General features: G+C 40.4%; 1 protein-coding gene across 2 annotated transcripts in view; it reads right to left on the reverse strand.

Annotated features, from left to right (window-relative positions):
* The window catches only part of Pld5 (phospholipase D family member 5), a 297,142-nt gene extending 281,178 nt beyond the window's left edge, over positions 1-15,964 (reverse strand). Inside the window, exon 1 of one of the 2 annotated variants that reach the window (XM_051186375.1) lies at positions 15,569-15,964. In XM_051186375.1, the coding sequence (XP_051042332.1) occupies positions 15,569-15,757 (189 nt within the window). In that variant the 5' untranslated portion in view covers positions 15,758-15,964. The remainder of the gene's footprint in view (positions 1-15,568) is intronic. The other variant, XM_051186376.1, reaches the window with a different exon arrangement.
* Positions 15,965-16,242: the final 278 nt, after the last annotated feature.

Here is a 16,242-nt window from a genome sequence, read left to right on the forward strand (position 1 = left end):
CTAAAACAAATTCGTAACTTAAGCTTACCTTTTAACTTAACTAACTCTAAAACTATTAAATATTAAGAATTTTCCCTATGTAAATAATAAATTATCCCATTTGGGTTTTGGAAATTTAGCTTTCTAAATTATTTTTAACTTCAAAATATTGTTTGCAAACTATAACTTTATTGAAATATAGCATAATAATATATGACTCAAAAATTGTAAAATTAACATTACTATGAAATTACCACTATATTTTGAAGACACTTTCATTAAAAAAAAAAAACTGTTGAGTGAATCAATGTGTGTTTCTCTGTTTTGTATCAGTCAGCTTTCCTTCTCTATGGTAAAATATCAGGGAATATCAACTTAGTAAAAAGAAAAGGTTTTCTTGACTCATGCTTTCAGTCACGGTTGATTTGGGCCTGTAGCAGCACAGGACACCAAGGCAGGAGCCCACTGTGGAGGGGATTGTTCAACTCTTCCCATCACCGTGCTTAGCAAGGGAACAGTGAGGAAAAAGAGGTTGGGCTCATGATATTCTCTCTTCAGGGGCACCACTCAAATGACTTCTTTCCATTAGACATGACCTCATAAAGATCACATCACTTTCCATGCCAGAAGCTGTTGATGGAGACTTCAGTACTCAGGCCTTTGTGGGCATGGTACTCAGATGTAAACTGCACCATGATCTGAAGAGAACAGAACGATAGAGAAATGCTTAATTTATAATGGCGGTATCAGATGCCAAGATTTTCTAAGTAAGGATCTATTTCTTTTTTAACTAAATATTGAAAACTTATGATCATGCATGTTTAGAGACCTTTATCTCAAGTTTATTCCATTACTCATAATAGCCAAGTTATGGAACAAACCCACACACCCAATGAATGGATAACGAAAAACAAACCTACACACCCAATGAATGGATAACGAATGGCATGCATTTGTAAGGAGGGTTGTGTTAGGTCCATGTTTATGATTTTACTGCATCCTGCGGATGTTCCAGCAAGGTTCTGTGATATTATGTCACTAGAGCTAAAGGTCCCATGTATTGGGCCTTGGAAGAGGAGGCCTTCCCTCTGAGCTGTGAATAAAAAAGTGCATTCTAAGACCTTAAAATGGAAAACAGGGCAGACCTCAATGTGCCTGATGCACTAGGACACTGGAAATGATGAGCATGGGCTCCTCCACATGGTTATGCTACCCAATCACACCCATGATGACCAACCAAACAGCCTTCTGGGAAATCACTACCCCCACCCTCATTCTGCACCAGCGTCTCTCAAGAGAAGCTGTACAAACAGGAAACAAAAATAAAAAGTAGTAAAGAAGCCTTAATTGTTAAAAAAAAAAGTAGGTGAAAAAAATACAGAAGAGTTGTTAGAGTATAGCAATTCCCACTTTTCTCAAGAACTTCCAAGAAATGCTATTGCCAATCACATGAAACTAGCAAGGGTTAGAACTGTTTACCTAACATTGACATTCAGCAGACATATAGAATTTTAACACTGGGAGGCAGCACTGGTGTCTCAATGCTTTCTTTGGCAGGTTAATAATCTCCTCACAGTATAATAGCAAACCAATGCAGTTAAGAGGGGGATATATATCTTAGTGGCCTAGAGTCTAGACATTAAACAGCATGGTAGCTAATACCTAGTATGAAGTTCTAGGATGTGAGACTTGATTGTGATGCCTTCCCTTTCCTGAGCAATTTCAGGCAATGGAGAAGATCAACTCACTAGGCAGAGGTAGGCGGCATTAAGTATGAAGTACCAATGGATCCCAAGAAATTGACACCCCTGAAGAAGGGTTAATGGCAGAAACATGAGGAATAATGATCTTCCCAAGAAGAAACTGTGTTCCTGACACTTGAGAGCCACTTTTCAGAAAGATGTTTTTCTTGCTCTTGGTTCCACTGTCAAACTTTGTCTCTATAAAGTGATTTGTGCTAAGAAGGGGGTGGGACTCTAGAGAGAGAAGTTGGTTTCCCCAGAAGATCCCAGAGTTCTGTAAAGCAACATTGCTAGAAAACCCAAACATCAGTGAAGAGAACACTACTGGTAAGACAACAGCAGTTAGCACAATGAATTCAGCCCCAGTCTGCAAAGGGGGAAACGGCAGCTGAATGGCATGACAAGAATGAAGGTGACCCCAGCGTAGCCGTCATGCTCAGCAGAAGCAGAGATGGCCATCAAAGGCCAGGCAAGTGGCCCCACAGCTTTGTGGGCAGTAGGATATGTTAGCCTTGTCAAGGTTCCATTTCCTGGGCTTGCACAGTTTGACAGTTTGCCTCAGTTCTCCAGCCAACTATGGAAATTTGGAGAGTAATCCTTGGCAAAGCTAGAATCTTGAGATTCTTTTTGATCCCTGATTACTATAAATTTTAACACTCAGATAAATTTGTTCCTGTTTTTAAAATGCTATGAACTGGGTAGAGTCTTGCCTGCCTGTAATCCCAGTATTCAGGAGGGTGAGGCAGGAGTAACATGAGTTTTGTCACAATCTAGGCTATAGAATTAGGCCCTGTCTCAAAACTAAATGTATAATGAGTACTTAATTAAGGACATAGAGTGCAAAAGGTGAAAATAACAGAGGAGTTTAATAGAGTTAGTCTAAATTTTTCACAAGCAACTCTGAGGATCACTTCAATAAACTAATGTATAAAATATTGGGACAGAAATATAGATCTTATCAGTGGCTGAGGTCTGCACCTCCCTATTCTCTACAGGCAAAGGCAGCTTTGCTGGACCTGTGTTCAGGAAAGAAATAGTTGGCTTCACCAGAGAGACAGTTGGTTATTACAGTGACAGGCAATAAAGTGTCCTATTTTCCATGTGTCTATACCTTGCAGATTATTATAGAAGTAAATACTAAGGCCAGGATAAATCTACATACTCAGGATACCTTCAAACTAGATGACTAATCTTGAAGTTATATCTGGCAATAATTAAATTAGGTTTCCTTTTCATTTGAATAAGCCTATTGGCTACAAAAATACAAATCCAAAAGTCTTACTATGTTAATAGCTCGAACTACAACTCAGTGATTATCTGAAAGCATTTATCTTTACTTCAGTGTAGAAACATGCAGACAAGACTCTCTTGATTGACTTGTTTTAGTGGGAATTAAATTTAATTAATGATTATGAGAATTATTTTCCCCCTCTATGAAAGACATTCAATTTTTCCTTTTTAAATAATTTTATCAAGGAAGACTTGTTTAATCATTTTTTTTTCTAATACTGATCTACAATCTTATACAAATACCATTTAGCCAATAGCTAGCTGGTTTCTAAGCTAAAGGAATACATTTTAATACCACAAAAATTAAGTACATGAGTGAAAAGATCATGTATGTTGTAAAGCCTTTAGTCAGAAGTCCAGAAGCTCCTCGATATGTTGGTGAGCACTCACCCCTCCCTCCCACCATTAGAACATAGGGAAGCATTAAGAACTAAATGAAGGCAACCAGGTTATGCATACCCACTGGTTCACTGCTATCTGCAAGCCCTTTGCTTGTATGTAGTCTTTTTAACATTTACATTTTGTTCAGGCATGCCAATTATCTTTCTTTGGTTTCATTACCAACTCTGTGACACTTATTCTAAACCTAGTCAAAACCCCACTGATATGACTCATCCAGAGAGGAAACAATAGTCTCACAAAATAAGAACGACAACCATGGAGAAGCCCCAGAGAGCCACTGCCGCCTGTTTTGGATGTGTTCTGGCACATAGTTCACTGCCTTCACTCCCCAAGAGCCGTGGGCACCTGCAGTCTCTTCATCTTCCTCCCACCTAGAGGATGGGCTTCCCATTCATCTATGCTCCCTGTTAAACAAAGTGGGCAGGGCTAGAAAAACCCACTCTTCACAGTTGCTTTCTGCAAGGCCACAGGAGTTGTCCATTCTGCCATTTTTATGGAAGACAAGCATTCTACAAACAGGTGGGACACCAGACACAAAAGCCATTCTTCATGGTTTTCTTCTTCTGAAACACTTGGCCAAAAGTCAGTGTCTGTCCTAGGGTATAAGACACAAGCAGTTCAATGCCCATTTTACCATAGTCTTCCTCCTTTTTTTCCTGATCTTTTCTTGGTCTTTAGAGATACTCTCTTGGTATGGGCATATTGGTATTGAAAAGTTACCAAGTTAAGCTTTTGAAGAGAATTTCAAAGCTCAGAAAACAAAACATATACAATAAAAGAAACAAACCACCACTGTCAACAACAAGACACTCAGTCACTGAACACCCCCTTTCTATACACTGACCAAACAGGCTAAGTATAAAAAAGGATGCTAGAAGAGTGATGCACAATTAGGACTCAGGAAATTATGAATGAAGATATTAATTCCCGAGTATAAGTCTAGAGGTTATAGCTCAGAGGTAGAGTCCTTACCTTGCAAACAAAAGGGCTTATTCCTCAATGCTACAAAAACAAATCTTAATTCTCAAAGATAGTTTGGTGTTACGACAACAGAAAAAATATAGAAATACTTCCATGCACATACCAGCATATGTATACACATGCACATGCGTACATGTATACACACACATGCACACACACACAAGCACATGTAAACACATACACACACAAACACACACACACATGCACACACACAAGCACATGTAAACACACACACATACACACACACGCACATGTAAACACACACACACACACACACACACACACCATGCACTACACCATAAAGTCACTGCGTCATTTGGCATCTTTGCTATTAATTTCTTTTCATAATATGAATGGGGTTGCACATATGAGGGTTATAATTGAGACTGTATCTGGAATTTTTCAATATAAAAGTTAATTTATTATAATGAACTCACCAATGAAAAACATCATGCAGCTATATTAAGGCAGCCACTCAAATGAACACTTACCCAATCTAAAACTCGATGCCTCTCAATAAATTTCTATACAGCCGCAACAGCTGTTCTGAAGTCATGCAACTTCACTTAGGATTTTACAAATTTAGCATCAATTACATGTTCTAGGCAATGTAGCACCCTGGATAGGACTCTGCAACACACAAAAAAGGATATGCCCCCCCAAACACTGATGAGGGGCTGGGGAAGGGCCCATGGAAAGTGTTTCCCTTACAAACATGATGACTAGAATCCAATCCTTAGAACCCACCCTCACTAAATAAACAAAATAAATAAATAAACACAATGTAAAGCTATGCACGGTGGCATGCTCTCTTAATCTTGGCAGTGGGGAGGTAGAGACAGACATATCCCTGGGCTTCCTGGCCAACTAGCCTTCGTGGTGAGTTTTAGGCCAGTGAGAGATGTAGTATATAAAAACTGGTAGACAAAGTCTGAGCAATGACTCCTGGGACTGTCCTCTGACTTCCACATTCACACATACACATGGGTGCACAAACATACACAAAAGCATTCTCTCTCTCTCTCTTTCTCTCTCATGCCTACATACATACAAAAGCACTAGTGGAATTCAAACAGTCTGGCATTGAAGAGGCAGCTGTGGGGGAAACTAAAACACTGAGGCGCATACAGAAAAGGCTTCGTTGTCTTTAGAAATCCTTCGTAAATCTAAAACTTACTTTCTCTTAATTATAGAACAAGTCTTTGGCAATATGTGCACATCACAGGCTAAAGCAAGATTTGGGAGGATGAACAGAGTTTGCAAACAGTGGAGTTGGAAAATTGCCTTGTCTCTGGGCTGCTTTACTTTTAATTCTTCCAAAACCTTCTTGTCATTTCTTTGGTAAATCCCATATAGATTTGTAAGAGATTGAATATCAGTTTCCCAGGCTGAAGCACCCTCTTTTAGCAGTCCATACAGAAAAGCAAGGTCACTGGCCTGTTGCTTGCTTTGTTTTCCTTCTTGCCTGAGTTGATTCACCCAGTTGCTGATGATTCCTTCACTGATTTCAGAACCAATGCTTCCAGGCTTCCATCTTGGACTAAGGACCAGGAGCCCTCCAGGAACCCTCTAGTTTTTCAATGGCAGATTAGAACTGCTGAGGTGCCCAGTCTTATAGGCTATAAACTACTGGGCTGTTCACCTCTCCAGTGACAGACAGTCCCTATAGGACTACTCCAGTTGCTGAGGCAGCCAGCCCCAAGGACTGAAGAACTACCAGGTTCTCAGTGTTCTATGAGTGATTCAGCTCTTTGTTTTACTATGTTTACATGAACTAATTTTATAAATACTTGGACACACACACACACACACACACACACACCATTGGTTCTGTTCCTCTAGAGAACCCTGACTAATATAAAGTCCATAATTAGTGGAAATCAAGACATGAACTTGGAGGCAGGGACTGAAGCAGAAACCATGGTAGAAGGACTTGCCTTACCTGGCTTGCTCAGCAACCTTTGGTAGACAGCCCAGGTCTACTTGCCTAGGGATAGCACAACCCACAGTGTCTTGGGCTCTTCTACATCAACCAGCAATTGAAAAATGCCTCACAAACACAGCCACAGGCCAATACAATATGGGGAGTTTTTCAGCTGAGTGTTATTCTTGCCAAGTGGCTCTAGCGTTTGTCAAGTTGACACAAGGTAACAAGCACAGGAGGTCTCTTCACTCATGTCATAATTCACTGGAGAGAGCTTGGTAAGAATTTACTAGAGCCCTCTGTAGAGATGGTAAATAAATACTCAACTCAAATATACTATAAACTGTGTATAGGATCACACAACAGACTGAAGTGAGGTGAGCCATAGAAAGGAAATGCAAATCACAAGTCATGGTGGTCCATGCCAACAGATTGGGGACAGAAGGGAGGAGGAAGCATGAGGTCTATTGGGAGAAGCAGCAAGCAAGACAAAGGAGCGACTCAGATTTCACTTTTTGTTTGTTTAACTGTTATTAAAACATTATGCTATAGGTATTTAGTGTAAACCACCAAAAGGTTCAGTTCATAACCATTATTCAAAAAAAGAGAAAACATGACTGGCTCCACAGAACCCTCCCTTTAGGCTCACCTCAGCCCCAAAGGTAGACATTACCATTCCATCTCCCTAACTGAGCCTTGCCTGCTTGTCCTTATGAATGGAATCCTGCTGCCTGTACCTGGCTTCTGTTCTGCAGGACTACTGTGTCTAAATGAGCAATCTACTCTAGCACATCCATATGCAATAGACATACATGTGTCATCCCTTTTCACATGAAAAGGTTGGATATTTTGGATGCAATTTCTAGGCACTACTAAGTTAATGCTTTAGTAACTATTTTTGTACATCCTTGATGTACACAAGCACACATCTAAATCACACACTGAATTCTAATCATTGGGTCACAAAATATACATATGCTTAATTTAGCAGTCTTTGATCATGGCTCTATGAGTTCAAGTATTACCAAGAGTTATTGAGGTATGGATGATCTTTATTTTCATCAACATTTTGGATACTGTCAATCATTTTAATTTCAGCTCTTTGAGGGTTATATAGTACTCTATATGTTATGGATATAAATCATTTGTTAGAGTATAAATTGAAAGTATGGCATTCTAGTTTGTGACTTGCCTTTGCCCTCTAAATGTAATCTTCCAGAGACAAAATGATTAGTTTCACCTTGTTCTAGTTTATTCATCTTAATAAGTTGAGATTATTAACAGTGCTTAAGACTTTTTTCTTGGTCCAAGTTAATAAAGTTTTTTTCCTTACTGGTTCTTTGATTTATAATTTAAGTCTGTAAACTCACATTAAATTGGTAGTTGTTGATGTTTTGAAAGACAATCCAAGATACATTTCATAATGTACACAGGTCTGTTCCTGTACTTGCATACCTATCAACTGATCTATTTGTTCATCCTTGTGCTGGGACCACATTCATATTGGATACTTTTCTGTTGTTGTGATAAAATACTGTGACCAAGTCAACTTATAGAAGAGTGCATTTTGGCATATGGTTCCAAAGGGATAAGAGTCCATGGTGGCAGAAGAATGCAGGAAGGAGACAGGCATGGCAGCAGAAACTGTACGGTGAGAGTTCACATACTGAACCACAATCACTAAGCAGCACCACCAACTAGGGAACAGGCATGCACATACGTGAGCCTAGGAAGTCATTCCCATTCACACAGCCACAGCCCTGACTTAATGAATCATCTTTATTGAAAGTGTTGATGTCCACAACCAGTCTTCTTCATGCTTCACCACTGTCTTGTTTGTTCTTGAACCTTTGCATATAGACTTCAGATTCATATTCAGTGTGCACACATATACAGACAAAGTTGTTGAAATTTTAATAGGAATTGCATCTGGTGGAAAATTAAAGAAGTTTTTGATTAGACATTCCTAGTACTTGTTATTTTATGATAATGTAAATGATACCTTTAAATTTACCTTGGAATTATTTTTAATGCTTAATTTTACAAGGTGACCTTTTATCCAGTAAGCCTGATAAGTGCAAGGATATTACTAATTTGTTTTATATATATATATATATATATATATATATATGCATATATATACATATACATATATATATATATTTACCTCAGATCTTTTAATGTTCATAGTTACATTGTCTGCAAATAACCAATAATGTCCTTTTAAATTCTCACTTTTAAACATTTTTTCTTATCTAATTTTGTTACCTGTCAAACCAAGTGATCTTGGATTTTCAAATGTGGATAATCCAACAACAATAGCAATTTTATTTTCCTTTTAATTATAATTTTATTTCTTTTTCTTGCCTGATTGCATTGTCTATGAGTTTTCATATACTGATAGAGAAATATATATATATATATATATATATATATATATATATATATCACAGTCTATACAGGTAATTTTTAATATTTCACCATTGTATGTGATTCTACTTAAAGAAATACATTATCAGAATACTAAAGGTTGCTTTTATTTCTAGCTGAGACATTTGTCATGTATGGATACCTGACCTCCTCAAGTAATCAAATAGTTCACATTTTTTTCACTTGTTATCTTTAGGGGAATCAACTAAGCAGGAACCTGAAACACCCAGTTACGTTACATCCATGCGCAGAGCAGAGAGAAATGAATGCCTGCATTCTCCTCCTTTTCATCCCCACTTGCTCTACTCTTACTCAACCTAAGGTCCAAATCTGGAAAACAGTACTGCCCACACTGAATTAATATAACCAAGACAATCTCCCACAGACATCCCACAAGCCATCATGATCTAGAAAATTCCTCATTGAGACTCTCTTCCCACATGATTCTAGACTGTGTCAAGTGATGAAATAAAACTAATCATCACAGACACTGAGACTATCCATATAGTTTGGTTCTGTTAGTCTGATAATGTGGTAAATTACATTAATTCATTAAAATGTTTATATAAACTGTATTATTGGAATAAATATTTGTCATGTTATATTTTCAATATGTAACAGTATTAATTACTGATTTTTTTTAACAGTAATTTATCCCATTCTAAACAATGAGACCCTTGACAACCAACAGTATTATATTACTTTGCTTTTTCTTATTATTCACAAAACTATAATTGTAACTGTATTTTTATAAGACTATATAACTGTATTTATAAGACTGTAAACATCTTGTGCTCACAATCTCCTAACAGTGTTTTTCACATAAAAGACACTCTCAACAACTACTCTTCTATGGATGACATTGTTAGTGGTGGTCTTGTGTCAGTGGATACCATCTTCAAAGACTAACTCTTCAGGTCACTTGTGGATCTAATTCCACAACTTACTGGGAGGACACTGATTACAGCTCATTGCAAGTAAATACAATGTCCACAACACTCATTGGAAAATGAAGAAGCACATTTATCATCCAATCGTCGTGGCATCGATCTCATGATTTGTGTGATATAACAAGGGCCATGATTAAACTCAAAATTCAATAATAAGCCACACCCAGTAGAGTTGAGAGAAAACAAAACAAGCTGTCATGTTGACCCTTGGGGAAAGAAGCCCACTTGTGCAAAATATGTGTTAACTGTGGTAGGAACAAGAACAATATGGGCCCATTGAGACCCATCAGAAGGCACCCAGGAGATACCTAATGTGTTCTCCTCGATGGACAAGTTAGAGAGGCAGAGAACACTGCCTGTTCCCAGACTGTCCCTTTCATTTATCACAGGAACTAATTCTGTGAACATCATTGTCCTTATATGTTGGCCAGTCTGTTTGTTTGGTTGATTTGTAATGGGGCATTTTAAATATTCATTCCCTCAAGTGTCTCTCCCTGCTTTGCTGATCTGCTCAGTGGGGCACAGTACTCTCATGGGTGGGCTCTGTGGACATAAATGGCATTATGTAACACAAACCAACACCACAGTGGCCAATCTTGCTCTTATTCTTTGCTCATCATGTGAATAATCATTGCAAGAGTCAATTGTGAATGTGACATTTATTTACTATTTGCTGGTAACACAAACAATCAAAGCGATTGTAAATTTGAGGAAACATCTTTTTATTTAGTTAAGACACTAGGACAACATACAATGCTAACTACAAGTGAGAACACTAAGAATTGTCTTTTATTCTTTGTGTGTGTGTGTGTGTGTGTGTGTGTGTGTTTATGCTTGTATGATGCATACATGTGAGTTGGGAGAGTTCATGCATGTGGCCAGATGTCAATGTCAGGTATCTTCTTTGGTCACTGTACACCTTATTCTTTGAGACAGAGACATTAAGTTAACCAGGTACACTAGACAAACTGGCTAGTGAGTTCCAGGAATCAGCCTGTCTCCATTTATCTCAGCTCTGGAGTTACAAATATATACTGCAGCTCCAGGCTTTTATGTGGATACTAGAAATACAAACTTGGGTCCTCATGTTTGTGCAGTAAGTACTCTACCAACAGCACAATCCTTCCAGCCCTGCCCCCCATCATTTACTCTTTGCCAATCTGTACTCTGTATTTCTCCTTACAGTGTAAAGAGATTCTCTGACCAATCTTGCAACTTCATCTCATTGGCTTGGCACAAATCAAGAAGGAAATAAGGTTGTGAGATATCTGTAAGGAGCTGGTCTTTGCTTGCATTGGCCAGTAGAGATCATGAAAAACAAAGAAATCAGGTAAGAATGACCAGAGAGGGGATAAGCAAAGAGCCACTATCCAGGAAGAGTCAAACTCTTGGAAAACCAAAGACTGGAAACATCCTTGGTGGCCCAAGTGTCTTATGCTTTGGATCTAGGACAAAGGGGAACTGATGTTAAATGTGAAACCTGGGAGGAGTGGAGGTGCTTAGGCAGAGATAATGGAAGACTGGAGAAGTCCTTTTACCTTAGCTGCATTATTGGTTATCCAATACAGTCCTAACATTACACTGAGTGCTTTATGTTCTATAGTGCCATACAGGAAAAGATTTATTTCTCTTCTCTCTGGGTTTTGATTGTGTCCTCTTTCTCATCCCTTTCAAGTGAACCTTGACCATGAAACTTTCTTTGGCTAATAAGTATGGGCTTTACAGATGCATCACTTGTGGGTAGAAGCTTCAGGAGCCATCTCTAGAACGTGTAAGCTGCCATGGCAATAGGGGTCAATGAGTGATAGGATTGACATTTTCTTCCTGTCTTCACAGGAAGAGGAAGAGGAGAATCCTACCAGCCTGTGCAGATGAGGAGGATGATGAAAAAATCTGCTTGATTCATATTAGGATATTTGTTCCTGAAATATAGACAGACTATCCCATTTATTCACCATTGCAAAGCCATGACCTTTAAATGTAATTGTATACCCTGCATACTTTAAGCCCTTCACCTATAGTTGCCTCATTTACTGAAAATTAAGTAAAATCAAATTCAGGTTTATCTAACTAGAACCTTTACTTACAACCACTTTAGCAAGACCCTGTGGAGTACAAATGGAAGAGAGACAGGCTTCTCCCTGATCCATGTAACCTGGGAATTCACACAACTGGCATGAAACTGAAAAGTGGATAGAGCAGACTTATTTCAGTCTTTTTCCAATAAAAAAAATATAGCAAAAACTTCAAGAACAACATAGAGTACAAGTGAAAGCAAATGTCATAGTGTCCTCTGAGAAGATCATGAGCTTCAAAGGGACTCAACCTAGGGAGATTCTAGAGGTGTCTCCTGCCCAGCCTGCTTTACTGAACCACAATCCTTTATATTATACCTCAAGAAAATACTAGAATCCTACTACAAGTAAGACTGACATTGCTTTACAAGCCCGCTGTTCTCTCAAGCCATAGGAATTCTAGAACAGAACAGGATGCAAAAGATTCTAAACCAGTTCTCAATCTGTGGGTTGTGACTCTTGCAAGTTCCATATCGGATATCCTAAATATCAGATATTTATATTATGATTCACAACAGCAAGATTACAGTTATGACATAGCAACAAAAATTATGGTTGGGTATCAACACAACACAAGAAACTGTATCAAAGGGTCACAACATTAGGAAGGCAGAGGATCATGCTCTAAGCACCAAGAGAGATTAACAAGTAAGACAATACTCTGCGTGCAACCAAAAGTTTCACTTTTGTCAATCTCACAAGCTGAGTTTGAAGTTCAGAGTTCAGAATACACAACACTAACTTCTTGCACATTCTAATTGTGATTTAGGATTAGGAAAGTGTCCACATATATGCCTATCTTTTCATTGGTTAGGTCAGTTTTTTTTTTGTTTTTTTGAGACAACATCTGGTTTTATAGCCCAGACTGGCTTTGGACTACAGATCCTGTTGCTTCAGCATCCTGAAGGCTGGTATCACAGACACATGACACTATGTCTGGCCATGTATTTATTTTCACTCTGTGTCCCTCATTGATTCAGGACCTACCAATAGGCCCAGGCTGTCCCTGCCCCAGCACCCCAGTGCTGGGATTGTAGACATGCACCATCACAGCTGTTTATGTACTTACAAATCTTGATTTTTAAGTATCAACTAACTAATGATAGGAATAGAGTTTAAGATCAATTGAATGTATTCCAATCCAACTTATGTCACTTTCTTTTTGCATAGCCGGAGATCCATCTGATGTCTTTCAGTCGAAGTAAGAGATAAATTACTCTCACTTTTAGCAAAGTGGGTAGAAATACATTATTTAGCTGTCACTTTACACCGTGTTATTGACTTTCAGATTAAGCTGTGCCTCTAAAGCCTGGCTAGAATCCACACACTGCCACATTCCATCTTGGGGAATTCCGTTACTTGTGATGACTAAACGTATGTGTCATTTGAAGTCATAATTTATTTATTCCCTTAATATTTAAATTGGTGTTCAAAGCGCCAAAAAACCGAATAAGCTGTTTTCAGACATACCACCTGTATCATAATTTTTTCTTCATTTGTTTCAACATAATAAAAACGGTGGCCATCCCTTTGATTAGACAGCAGAGGAGTGGTTTGTAAGTCACCCTTGACTTTCTATGACACCCACAACTTGCTCCCTGCAACATCTAAACTAGAAGGTGCCACATAGCTTCAGTGTGATGCTTATAATAAACTTAATATGATATTCTCAGGATTTAAGCAGCAACTATATGCCAGGTTACATTTGTTATGGGCTTTTAAATCTCACATACTGAATTATAAATTAGCAGCAAACTGTGTAAACATTTATAGCATACAAAACAGGACATATAACTACTGAGTGCTTGGATCCGAATACAGCTTGTATCTGTTATGACTTTAAATTTTCATAACATGTTCATAAACTAATTCATTAAAATGTTAGTATTTCAAAGGGGCCAGAGACTAAACCAAAAATCATCTGGAACAAAAGCTCCGTTTTTAATTCGAGGTAAATATAGAAGGTAGAACCTACATCTCATGTAAACATAGTTTTAAAAGCAAATGAGGCTCTGATTTCAACATCAAATGGGGCACTTATTTTTTCTTTATGAATGCTATGCTCTTTAGAGCATCGGAGTGAGGGAAAGTGCAGATGCTCACATACTTGTAAGCTTGAGCAGCCCTCCCTTCCCTTCATCTCTCATCCTCAGGAGAGCCTAGCATTCCACACCTCAAACAGAGAGGTAAAGCTGTTGTGGCCCAATAGGTAGCCCTAATACTTCCAATGCAAATCAAAATGTGGGAGAGCATTTCTGTATAATGCATGCAGCAGCAGCTGGGACTCAGGATGACATACTCACAGGAAGTTGTACTATTGATTTTCAGTAAAAGTATAAAAAAAAATGGGCCAGCCTAAAGCAACCACTGCAAATGAACACAGTTATGATGAAACGAAAATGAAGCTGGTTCCATCACCACTCTGAGGCCTGAGGCTGGGGCCAGTTTTCTCATGAGCATCCAGAGCTAAGTGGAGATGCTGCTTCTATCTATCTATCTATCCTCTCCATTACTTATCCCTTCAAGCAGCATCCTGGAGTGGGCATTGTAAAACAGATATTGCTGTTAGCTTTCAACAACCTCCTCTCCAGGACATCCTTTTGGCTCACTCCACACCAAACAGAGCCTGTCACTCAACTCAACTAGGAGATTTAAATAAGGGTTTTAGAATTAGTCATTCGGGTGACTTAATCAGGTCCTCAAAAAGACACGGGCTGCCCTTTCGGCTTCTAACAGAAATACCCACTTCCACGCTTCTTTCCAGGGATACTGTTGGTGAGGCAAAGCTCAGGCAAGGCTTTGGGGGCCAGGCGGGATTCGGGTGGGCACAGCGCAGGGAGACTCCAGTTTCCTGTCTTATATTTTTTACGTGGTGACCCAAATTCGAGGAAACTTCCACATCCCATTAAGAGACTTAGTTTGGATTCTGCAGGTTTGCTAAGGGTAGCATAGCAGCACTTTTCTTGCTGCTGCTGGTACACTCTTAATTTCGTTTCAACATTTGCTTAAGGACATACTGACAGGTCAGATTTTTAAGTGTGGGTTCCCTAAAGGTCCTTGTGGAAGGACTTTTCTTCTTTCTAGAATGGCCAGTCTTAGGGACTCAACACTTGAGCCAAAGACACAAGTCCTCACCCAGGAGAGAAAGGGGAAGGGAAATGCACATCCACTGGGTCCCACTTTGCCAAGGAGTAGCAGATAGCTGGGGACCTTTGGCCTGTCCATTCTCAGCGCAGAATATCTCTCCATTTGGGTTTAGGTAGGAAAGCTCCCTAAAAACTCCTGCTAGCATCCCATCATACATTGCCAAAAGCTCTGGATCGCCAGCGACAACTTTATTGCAGCGTTTTTTGTTTGTTTGCTTGCTTTGTTTTGTTTTTTGTTTTTTTGGGTTTTTTTTTGTTTGTTTGTTTGTTTTTGTTTTTTTTTTTTTTGTAGTTTCTGCATTGAGTGAAATGGCTCCAAGGAACCAGGTAAACATCCCACTGAAACCTCCTCGTGCAAAGCCTGGCTGGTCCCTTGCAATCAACCACTTTTCTCACAGGTACTCCAAGAACACACTGCACATGAACCCTACAGTGAAGAACCAGTCAGGAGATCCCCCAGGATGCTCCAACTGGGGTACCTGAAAGCAAACCTTTCTTTTCTACACCTAATTGAGCCTTAGAGGATACAGGCAACCTGGCCCTGGGGCAGGGCCGCCTGCTGGGGTCCCCACTAGAGTCCCTATACTCCTAGCGGTGTGTGCTCTGACCACGTAGCACACCCCCCCCCCTCCCCACCAGTGGTCCTTACATGTTCCAGCTTATCTTTTCTCCGGAGCCAGACGCTGGCGCTGTAGTCCTGCTGCTTGACACTGCTGTAGAAGTTCGCGCCCACTCGGGTCAGGCTGGGCGAGGGCTCTTTGGGGCGGCTTTTCAACCTCATCTGCTCGAAGCCCTCGTGGGGGGAGGCCGAGAGCCACTCGTGCTGCCGGATCTCCATCCTGACATGACCAGGCGGCGGCCCGGCGCGCAACCCACTCGGGATGGGAGCAGGGCGCCGCCGGAGATCGAGAGGCCAGGCGCGCGGTGAGATGAAGCTGAAGGAGAGAGCTGGGAGCACCCGGCACAGATCGCCCTCAGAAAGCACCGGTGCCGATCGACCGAGGGGTGCGCAACCAGCTGGCTAGAGACACAGGAGCCGGGACACGGGGAGAGGGACGGAGGAGAGGGGGTTCGCAGGGCAGGGGATGGGAGAAGAGATGGGGGGAGGGGGCGGATGGGGGGACCGGACAAAGGGAGACGGGGAAGGAGTGGATGCCTGCTCCCAAGTGGCAGAAGTGAGGGTGCAGCAGCGGTGGCCGCGACGTTGCTTGCCGCTGCGGTCCCGGGCGGGAGCTCCGCTCGCGGCTGCTCCGCACCAACTGGAACCCCGGCCCCGGGGCGGGCGGACGGCGGGGGTGGGGTGCGGTGGGAGGGGCTCGGCGT

Source organism: Phodopus roborovskii, unplaced genomic scaffold (assembly GCF_943737965.1).
Source record: "Phodopus roborovskii unplaced genomic scaffold, PHOROB, whole genome shotgun sequence".
Classification (NCBI taxonomy): Eukaryota; Metazoa; Chordata; class Mammalia; order Rodentia; family Cricetidae; genus Phodopus; species Phodopus roborovskii.